The 10465-nt window shown below is 42.1% G+C and overlaps 1 protein-coding gene across 2 annotated transcripts in view; it reads right to left on the bottom strand.

Annotated features, from left to right (window-relative positions):
- The window catches only part of Pld5 (phospholipase D family member 5), a 331193-nt gene that overhangs the window by 19118 nt on the left and 301610 nt on the right, over positions 1 to 10465 (bottom strand). For both annotated transcript variants that reach the window (XM_026780019.1, XM_026780020.1), the window contains one exon: positions 4776 to 4973. In XM_026780019.1, coding sequence (XP_026635820.1) covers positions 4776 to 4973 — 198 coding nt within the window. The remainder of the gene's footprint in view (positions 1 to 4775; positions 4974 to 10465) is intronic.

The raw sequence follows: 10465 nt of genomic DNA, 5'->3' as shown, positions 1-10465 counted from the left end.
AGGCTGGTCTCGAACTCACAGAGATCCGCCTGCCTCTGCCTCCCGAGTGCTGGGATTAAAGGCGTGTGCCACCACCGCCCGGCTTTAAGATTTTTTTTTTTTTACAACAAATATATTGAACTTAAATTAGTTTGCCTTGGCATTTGCTTGGCATGTATTGCTAAAGAAGCTATATACATTCTGGAACTTTCCATCAATATCTCTACCAATAAATCCAGTCCAACATTTATTTATTTACTGCTGCTTTCAAAGCATTGAGTGAGGTCCTGGGAAGATCACTTATGCAGAGAGTATAAAATCTTTAGAGCCTTATAAAATTATGGGGGAATCGTCATAAACAAATAATTGCAAAGCTCTGATAAATAGTAGAGTGAGAGCGAGAAGCCAGTTCTGAAGGCAGGGCTTCTTTGAAGGTTAAAAAAATATAGGTAAGACTCTATATCTCCTCAAAATCAGGTGTGTGTGTGTGTGTGTGTGTGTGTGTGTGTGTGCATGTGTGCTTGAATATATACATGAACACACATATATAAAATTAAACTGCATGAGTAGGCTGGCTGATTTCTGTCAAACTTGACACAAACATAGACATAGCTGGAAAGAGGAAATTTTAATTGAAAAAATCTCTTCATGAGATTGGCCTTTAGGCAACTCTATGAAGAATTGTCTTGATCAATGATTGATGTGGGAGAGCCCAGATCATTGTAGATGTTGCTGTTTCTGGGCTGGTGGTCACAGAATAGTACAAGAAAGCAGGCTGAGCCAGCCATAAGGAGCAGGCCAGTGAGCAGCACTCCTCCAAGGCCTCTGCATCAGTTCCTGCCTCCAGGCCCCGCCTTGAGCTCCTGCACTGTCTTCCCTGGATGACGGTCTACAAGCTGATTTTGGTTATGGTGTTTTATCACAGCAATAAGAAGCTAAGATGATGAGAGAAAACATGAAATTTGTCTTTCTGAAGCTTGTTAATTTCATTAAACAGTATCTCCAACTCCACCCATTTTCCTTAGAATGACATTAATTCCATTTTTCTTTATGGCTGAATAAAATTCACGTGTGTGTGTGTGTGTGTGTGTGTGTGTGTGTGTGTGTGTGTGTGCACTCTGTGTTTAAAAATCTTTTCATCTGCTGAAGGCATCATGACTGCTTCTACATCTTACATTCTGTGACTAGCATAGTAATAAACTAGAATCTGCATGTGTGTTTGAGGTGTGTTGACCCAAATTCCTTCCAGTAGATGCTCAAGAGTGGTGTAGCTAGATCACATGGTAACTTTCCTCTCAGGTTTTTGAGGAACCTCCATATTGATTTTCACAGTGGCTACATCATCAGGAACAATACACACACACACACACACACACACACACACACACACACACACGTCTCCCTTCCCCTACACCCTCACTAGCATTTTCTGCCATTTGTTTTCTTGGTGATAGCCATTCTAACTTGGGTGAGATAGATCCTAATATAGTTTTAATTTGCATTTCCCTGATAACTAAAGATGATGACTTTTTTCATACTTTTACTGTCATTTGTTTTTCTTCCTCTGAGAATGGTCTGACTCATCTGTTCATTTGTTGATTGGATGACAGTTTGGGGGTGCGTAATTTTTGATGTATTTAAAGATTATAGGTATTAATTCTCTGTCAGAGAGTCAAAATTGGTTTTTATTTGGTATCTGTTGGACATAAGTTAAAGGTATAATTGATATTATTAGTGAGAAGATAAAATAAATCAAATTAAAGAAATGAAAATAGAAAATAAGCTTTAAGTAATTTTAAAAGCTAACTACCACTCAGACTCAGAAAGACAAATATATTATCTACTCACTCATAAGTGGCTTGTAGACATAAAGCAAAAAAAAAAAACCAAACAAACAAACAAACAAAATAGCCTCCAGTCCACAACCTCAGAGAATCTAGACAACAAAGAGAACCCTAAGAGAAAAATACATGGATCTACATAGGAAGGAGAAAAAGACAAGATCTCCTGAGTATGTTGGGAGCGTGGGGGCGGGAAGCATTAGAGAGGGTAGAAGGGATTGGGGAGGCAAAGAGGGAAGCAAAGAAATATGTATAGCTCAATAAAAACAATTTTAAAAAGTTAACTACCAGAATATGTGTTTTCCAGTTCATTTGCTATTTTTTTGGATGAAAAATCAATTTTTAAGTTTCCCTAGACTAGAGCAAAGATGTACTCTCATTTCCAGGGAAGAGGTGTTGGAATAAAGACCTTGCACTGTCAATGGGTTGGACTGAGGGCCCGAGGCTCTCTGTGGTAGAGATGGCGATGCTAGGATCGACAAAGGCAACACCTGCCCTTTTAAATGTGGACAAGAACCTTACTCACTTATCTCTAAGATTCACACCTTAAATTCAAGCCACACGATTGTCCAAAGCATTGCTCATTTGTGCCTTTATTTCCTGTAGCCTCTCATCTATTTTTCTGGATCCTTGTTTGAGGCACGATGTCACTTTGTTTCCCATTGCTGCTTATGTACAGATTGGGAACACACTCTAGCCTTGGGGTACTACTGTTCTCTGGAGATGCAATGAAAATGTGCTTCTAAAAGGCTCCCTGTAGGGATTCCACTTGCTACTGCATTTTGTTGGAGCCAGCAGGACAAGGGCACCACAAATACCCCAGAGTACCAGCTAACCTGGGCTCATAGGGGTTACAAAGACTGAACCGACAACCAGGGAACTTGCATGGGACTGTTCCAGGCCCTCTGCAAGTGTATTACTGAAGAAGGATGCTTAAAAGAAATCCCACACTAACTCAGAATTGAGAATTAGGTGGTTATTTATTTAGGGGTAAACTCACAAATCAGAATCCTCTGCTGGAATGGAGATCAGAAATTGAAATCCGCAACCAGAACAGAGAGGCCGGAAAAGAGAGGAGGGAGGCTCTGCATCAGCATATATAGTATAAGAGGCCACGCCCCAGTAGGCGGGTAACCACTAGCTGTAAGACTTCCTGCAGCATGTTACAACTGTGTAACTTGATTTGTGAGACTCCTAACAGTGAGAGCAGAGGCTGACACTGACTCTGTCACCTGTTTTTAGGATCTATTCCTCCTGTTAGACTGGCTCATTCAACCTTAATAGAAGAGGAAGCGTCTAGTCTCATTGCAACTTCATGTGTCATGGCTGGCTTATATCCATGGGAGGATCATCCATTATGGGAAGAGAAACAGAGGAGGAGGAGTGGATGGGGCTTGGGGGAGAAATTGGAAGGAGAGGACAGAGGGGAAACTTCGACTGGGATGTAAAACCAACCAACCAACCAACTAACCAACCAACCAACCAACCAACCAACCAAACAACCAACCAACCAAACAACCAACCAACCAAACAACCAACTAAACAATCAACCAACCAACCAACCAACCAACCAACCAACCAACCAACCAACCAACCAACCAAACAACCAACCAACCAAACAACCAACTAAACAACCAACCAAACAACCAACCAAACAACCAACCAAACAACCAACCCAACCAACCAACCAACCAACCAAAAGTCTCACCGCCCCATGGAAGTCCTTCATACCCGTTTTCAGCTCTTCGTGCTTATGTGAATTTGTTATTTTAGACAAGCATCTTAACCCTCCTTTGGACCATCTTGTACTGTCTTCTGGACATTCAGAACGTGCTCTCATTTGAAAGGGTGAAAAGGATATAGTTTATCACTCTTCAATAAATGTTCTCTGGTAGGTAAGAGTGATTGGCATAGACACCCTGGCACCCATCCAGAGAGGAAGAACAGTAGTCACGTGGGAGCAGGGTTTAGAGAAGACTGGCTGAGCACCAGGATGAACTCAGGAATGTGATTTAGGTCCAACTCGTGAGGTTTCACCCTAGGTCAGGTGTTAATTCTTAATTGTTCTAGAATTTGGAGAAACTGGGTTTGGAGGCCCAGATATACACAACCCCAGTTCCTAGTGACAGCACAAAAAGGTGGGTAGTGGGGTGTTAACAGGAGGTGAGGATGGGGCCCTGGTTTTCACCACAGTCAGAAGCCTCAGACATCAGGGGTGGCCTTGTGCTGGCCTGCCCCAAGCAAATACATCAGCTCTGGCATCGTCTTCTGTACTGGTTCCCTCAGATTGGTCTCATCAGGTTTCTACTCTAGATAGATCTGGGAACCATGGATGAAGGGCTCATTGGCTGTCAGCCCAGAGAGCTGGGACCTCTGCGGTGCTTTCCACATGATGCACTTTGAGCCCCTGGGATGTTTTGGTATCTTCTTTTGTAAAATGGCCACAATGGAATCATAACTCCACTCCCACAGGCTCAGGGAATGTTGCAAAAGAAAGCACACAGAAAGATTGCAAGAGCCAGAGGTCAGTGGGGACTGTTGCAGTAATAGTGCCTTCTGGACATGACTGGGCTGTTGTACTAATGTTCTCACGCAGTAGTTGTGGCTGCATGTAAGACCTACATGATATCAAGCCAGTCAGCATCTCATGTTACGGGCCGGATCCCAAGGACCACCTCGAGCTGAGACTATTGGCAGTTCAAGGCTTCTAGAGGAGGTATAGTCAGTTTTCCTCCAAGGTTTGGTTTCTGCTATGCTGCCCATGCCATAGTCAACGGCCTTACACCCATGTCCACAGGGGCAGGGCTAACTGGACTCAGTGGGTTACAAGAAAAAGAGGCTATGAGATTGGAATGTGAGGAGGGTCTGGGAGGGGTTGGAGAGGCTGGTGTACAGAGCCTTTGGGGACAAAAGTGGTGGTGGGGGGTGATGAAACAATGCGGGTGTACGACTCACCGACACAAAGGCTTGCGACTTGGTTTCATTCAACTGGAGCTGAAGCTTCTTCTCATTGTCATAGACTCCGTACAGTCTCTTGGACCAGGTCTGAGGTACTCTGCTCTTGAATTTTAATGAGCTATATAAAGCGAATATCCTTTGTAAATCTAGGACCAGGCAGCTGCAGTTGTAGAAGATGACACCGAGTTCTTTCATCTGTGAAATTAAAATTGAGAGCATCAACGTGGGGTGCAATTGATGATGTTGTTTTCAGAGGAAAAAAATGCATAAGAGTGCTGTAAAGGAGACTTCTTTTTTAAATGCATTTTTTGTTACATGGAAGTATGAAGATAGGACCACATAATAGCATACAGAAGAAATATATCCTGAAATGTTCGTATACAGGAATAGAACTTTTCCTCCCTTTTTGCAGTTGCCCTTTTATGGAGACAATTTTACCAGCTACAGTTTTAATATTGGCTTTTCACATTTTTCCCCCTCAACACCATTTTTTAAATGTATACTGAAGCAGCAAGACAATGACCCTCCATTGTAACATTACAGAGTGGTTGCAGATATAGATGCCTGGAAATTGGCCCCAGCTCTACAGTGTTAGAGCCATGTGATTTGGGGGTAATATACTTAATCTCTGGACCTCAGTGTCTTCTTACATGAAGTGGAGGCAATAGTGTTAACCGCATAGACGAAGTTGCTGGAACAGACTGGTTAATACACGTAAGAACAGTGCTCACAGTCATTAAAAATTATGGCAAATTGTTATTCTTACTAAAATTGCATACCCCCTGACAGCAGCAGACCAACTCCCTGTGTTGAAGAGACCATGGAGGTATTTTTGTCCCTCTTTTCTCAGTGCACAAGAAGGAAAGTGAAGCCCACAGAGTTGAGTAAAATTACAAGTCAGAGACCAAATTGGGGGTAAATTAGGAATCTGATTGCAGGTTTCATGAATGGTGGTTAGAGATACTCAGGCAAAGAACCTCAATGGCTCCCTCCTAGCCTACTGTGTCTTTGGGGAAAGTGTTCACTATCTTTGATTTGCTTACAGTAACAATGTAAGGTTTTGGTTGGAAAAGAGAGGAACACACATATGAATGTATTATATGACTTGATCTCCCAGTTAAGGGTGGCTTGGGAGACCTGGGCTCCTGAAGACCAAAGCAGGAATATGAAATTTTCTTCCAGTCTGTCTCTTTCTTCAGGAGAGACTGCTTACCACGTAGCATTGTATGTCCTTGTTCCCCGGGCTACCAGTACAACATACTATGGGGGGGGGGCTTTCCATGTTCATCTATTCTGACCTGTATTTATGCTTCTAGCTCCATGGCAACCACAAAATAGATATGCATAGGTTATTTAACCCACTCAGGAACTTATCTCTAATTTCTTGCTATTGCAAAAAACAACACGATCATCCTTAAACATATTCTTGTGTGCTTTTGTGCAGGTATTTCTTTAGTGTTGAGTATTGCAATCAGAGGAACAAACACATTAAGGTTAAGAAAATGAAAGGTTTCAATGAACAGGTAGATCAGAAATATGCAAAGACACTTATTTATGACTTAGGCCTTTTAATCAGAGCTGAGTGGTTGGAGCTAAACATGAAGGGGAGAGTGTGTGTGTGTGTGTGTGTGTGTGTGTGTGTGTGTGTATACAAGTGTGCAATTATCTCTTTCCAGGTGATTAGGTGCTGTGGAACAACAGTCTTTTATCCTGTCACTTGTATTATTTTTAATAAAATGCTGATTGGCCAGTAGCCATGTAGGAAATAGGGGCGGGGTGATCAGGCAGGAAGTAGCAGCAGGGCAACGAGAATTCTGGGAAGAGGAAAGTTTCAGTCTGCAGTCGTGACCCAGATGCAGAGGACGTTAAGATGTGACTGCCTCACCCAAAAAGCAACCAATCCATGTGGCTAACACAGACAAGAATTATGGGCTAATATAAGTTATAAGAGTTAATAAGAAGCCTGAGATACTAGGCCAATCAGTTTATAATTAATGTAGACCTCTGTGCGATTTCTTTGGGACTTAATGACTGCGGAAACCAGGCAGGACAGAAAACTCAGTCAACAATGAGGTAGAACTAGAGTGAGGATGTTAAATTCCCAGGGACTTTTGATGGATGAGCATTTGATGTTTCCACTGGAGGACGTGGGGAAGGCAGTAAGAGGGAGGCTTGTTTCCAGAAGCCACCCACATTACTCTTTTGTTTGTTTGTTTTGTTTTTGTTTTCTGAGATAAGGTTTCTCTGTGTATTTCCGGCTGTTAGATCTGCCCGCCCTTCCTTCCTGAGTGGTGGAATTAAAGGCATGCACCACCACTGCCAGACTCTCTTTTAAAAAAAATATATACTTATTTTATTTGTAATTATGTGTATGTGGGTTATGTGTATATGTGTGTATGTGGGTATATGTGTATGTGGGTTATATGTACATGTGTGTATGTGTGTTTGTGTGTTTGTGGGTTATGTGTGTATGTGGGTTATGTGTGTATGTGGGTTATGTGTGTATGTGGGTTATGTGCATATGTGGGTTATATGTGTATGTGGGTTATGTGGGTGATATGCATGTGTGAGTACAGATACCTGAAGCAACTAGAAGGTGGTCTCAGACTTCCTGGAGCTAGAGCTATGCCCAATCATGAGCATCTTTGACATGGATGCTGGGAACCAAATTCACGGCCCTCCAAGAGCAGTATTGACTCTTAAGCTCTGTGTCATCTCAGGCCAAAGTAACTCTCTTGTTTAAGAAAAATCTTTTAATTTTATATTGTGTTCTTTTTGTGAGCTTCATGAGCACCATGTGTGTGCAATGCCTGCAGAAGCCAGTGAGCATTGCTTGACAAGTTCCTTTTAGACAAAGTGCTAGGTATTCAGTACCATTCTAGATGAAGTGTCAAGCTGTTCAGCGGGAGCACAGAGGTACTTCAAGGGAGACGAACAAATGAAAGGCAATAGTGATGCCGTGGACAAGCAGAGAAGGATGGCGTATTTGGAAGAGGTTTTCATCCTGGCACTTAAAGCCAAATAGTCCTCTCAAGACACCCGTGGTCTCTTTCTGCTATAGACTTGATCCTAGAACATGCGCCATCACATTTGTTAATCTGGGTATCTGGTGAACCAAATCTTCAAAATGAATGGGAAAACTGGGAGCATGATATAAAAGAGCTTATTTGATGAGAAATACAGAAGCAGCACTCATCGGTCTCTGTGTTCTGGGGACTGCTCCAAATGTTTCACACATCTGTTGGCATATCACCTGTCTTTGTCATTGTGTGGGTCTTATTTAGGCAACCATATTGTTGAGGTTCCATGGGTGCAACTTTCCTGCCACATATAGAAGTTGCAGATGCCCCAGGCCTCTGGTTCTTACACTCCTTCAACTCTTCTTTCATGATATTCTCTGAGCCTGAGGTGCAGGAACTGTATTGAAGGTGGCTCACTTAAGGTGTCTACAGGACTGGACTTTATAAGGATTTCTTTGTGTTTGTTTTTTGTTTTTATTTATTTACTTATTTATGTTTGAGACAAGAATTCTTTGTGTAACTACCCTGGTTGTCCTGGAACTTGCTCCGTAGCCCAGGCTGTCCTCAAAGTCAAAGAGATCTGCCTGCCTCTGCCGCCCAAGTGCTGGGATTAATGGTATGAGCCACCACACTTGGCCTTGTAAGAATAATTTAATATAAATATGTAATGTACTTTGGCCATGCTTCTCCACCTACCCTCCTACCCTCTTCTTTCTCTATCTTTTCCATTTCATTAGTTTCCTTCATCCCCCAGATGATTTGACTCTATTTTCATCTCATATATAACAAGATGAATCTATATATCTCTATAAAATGTAGGGTTCAAAGTGTGTAATATTTGTTGCAGAAAGAGTGCTTCCCCAAGCAGAGCACTTGAGTCGAGATGTTCCCTGGTGGTGAAGGCCAAGTCCTGCTGTTTATTTCTGTGCCCTCTTTCAGTCTGATGAGGAGTTCTGCATCTCAAAATTAAGTAAAAATTAGGGAAAACATGGCATCACACTAGATCTTTTTTTCTTTTACCTAAGTTTATTTGTTTGAGATAGGGTCTCACAATATACCCCCAACTGGTCTAGAACGTGTTATGTAGAACAGGCTGGCCTCAAATGTACAGTAATTCCCCTCCCTCTGTTCCTTAGTTCAGGGATTACAGAGTGTTTTGCACTATGCACAGCTGAAACCCATTTCTGTTTGTTTTCTTAGGATAGGTAGAAGTTGGTGATCAGAGTGAATGAAGAGATTCCCCATCACTAGGACACAAGCAGCAGCTTCACGGCAGCCAGGCGTGATGGGTTTGTGGAACAGCAGCCAGGGCAGGCATCTGATGGATTCTCCCGTCAGCATCACAAGGAGTGGAGAGGCATTATCTCCTGCACTTTAGAGTAATTAATGCAGCTAGCCAAGCCACAGCTTAATTTATCATCCACACATGTCCGGGGTGTTGTTTCCATAATTCTATAGAAATGTAAACAAGTATTTTTTCAAAAATTTCCTGACAAAGACAAAAGGCCCTGCAACTGTGGACATCATCGGGGCTCCCAGTTAGCTGCTGATTAATATTTTGAGTGATCGCAGGAGACTTAATCATTGTGAACTTTAGCTTTGTTTCTTTCAACCTTGAAGGTGAAATCTTTGTTATTGATGATGAAAGAAGAAATAATAGCACTTTGGAGGCTCCTCATCTCCTGCCAGGAACATACCCAGTGTCCTGGCCTTCTATTCCCAAGTAGGTACCATTTAACTCACTGATGTCCAGTTTTCTCTGTCTGCCACATGGGGACTAATGGAGCTTGCTTGAAGCAACTGGACTAATGGAAGAGACAGACAAGCATACAAGAACTTCAGGACGGCTACTTCAACCTTGTTTCAAAACTAAGGACATGGAACATAACAAAGGAAACTGATTTGTCGCAAAATGATGGTTTGTAACGCTGGGTCTCAAGCAAGACCTTTTTCAAAAAAGCTTTGAAAGTACTGTACTATGTGATTTGCCTCTCCGAGTTCTCCAGCTCCCTCTTCCTCCTTTCTGTTATCCCAAATTCATCAGTGCTTAATATTTTTAAAAATTTTATTCATTATATGTGTTCACACATGTGTGTATGTGCACACGTGTATGTGTGTGTGTAAGTGCGCATGTGCACACATGCACATGCATCTTAAAGCCCATGCATTGAGGTTGGATACTAAGTTAGGGGAGTTCCCTCTCTCCTTTCACTCTGTGAATTCTGAGGTCATCCTCCAGTTGCCAGGCTTAGGGGCAGGGGCCTTTACCTGCTGAGTCGTTGCATTTGCCCCAATGCTCCATGTTTTTAAGGATCTGAAAACTTCCCAGACTACTATCTTTTTGCTGTTTTATTAATCTTTCATTTCTGTTGCAAAAATTCACACAGCAATTTCTTGAGCTTATTTTTGGAGAAGGTAAATCAGTAGGCAAAACCTTGAGAGGTTAAGGACAGGAGAAGATTCATGGAGAAATCTTGGAGGAAGGAGGCCTGATAGTAGAATGGGAGGAAATCATTGAAAACGCAGTGCAGTTATTTTGGGGGTACTTCCATTTCATCTTCCTTCTTTAGAAGAGTTGAAAGGATTCCAAACTGGCACCCTGGTTCTCCCATCATTCCTGCTCTTATCTTACTAGTAGTATTATTTTTAAATGTTTTTTTAAATTTT

This window comes from Microtus ochrogaster, chromosome 6 (genome assembly GCF_000317375.1).
Source record: "Microtus ochrogaster isolate Prairie Vole_2 chromosome 6, MicOch1.0, whole genome shotgun sequence".
Classification (NCBI taxonomy): Eukaryota; Metazoa; Chordata; class Mammalia; order Rodentia; family Cricetidae; genus Microtus; species Microtus ochrogaster.
Note: the sequence above shows the minus strand (reverse complement) of the source record. Positions and strands in the feature narration are given on the sequence as shown.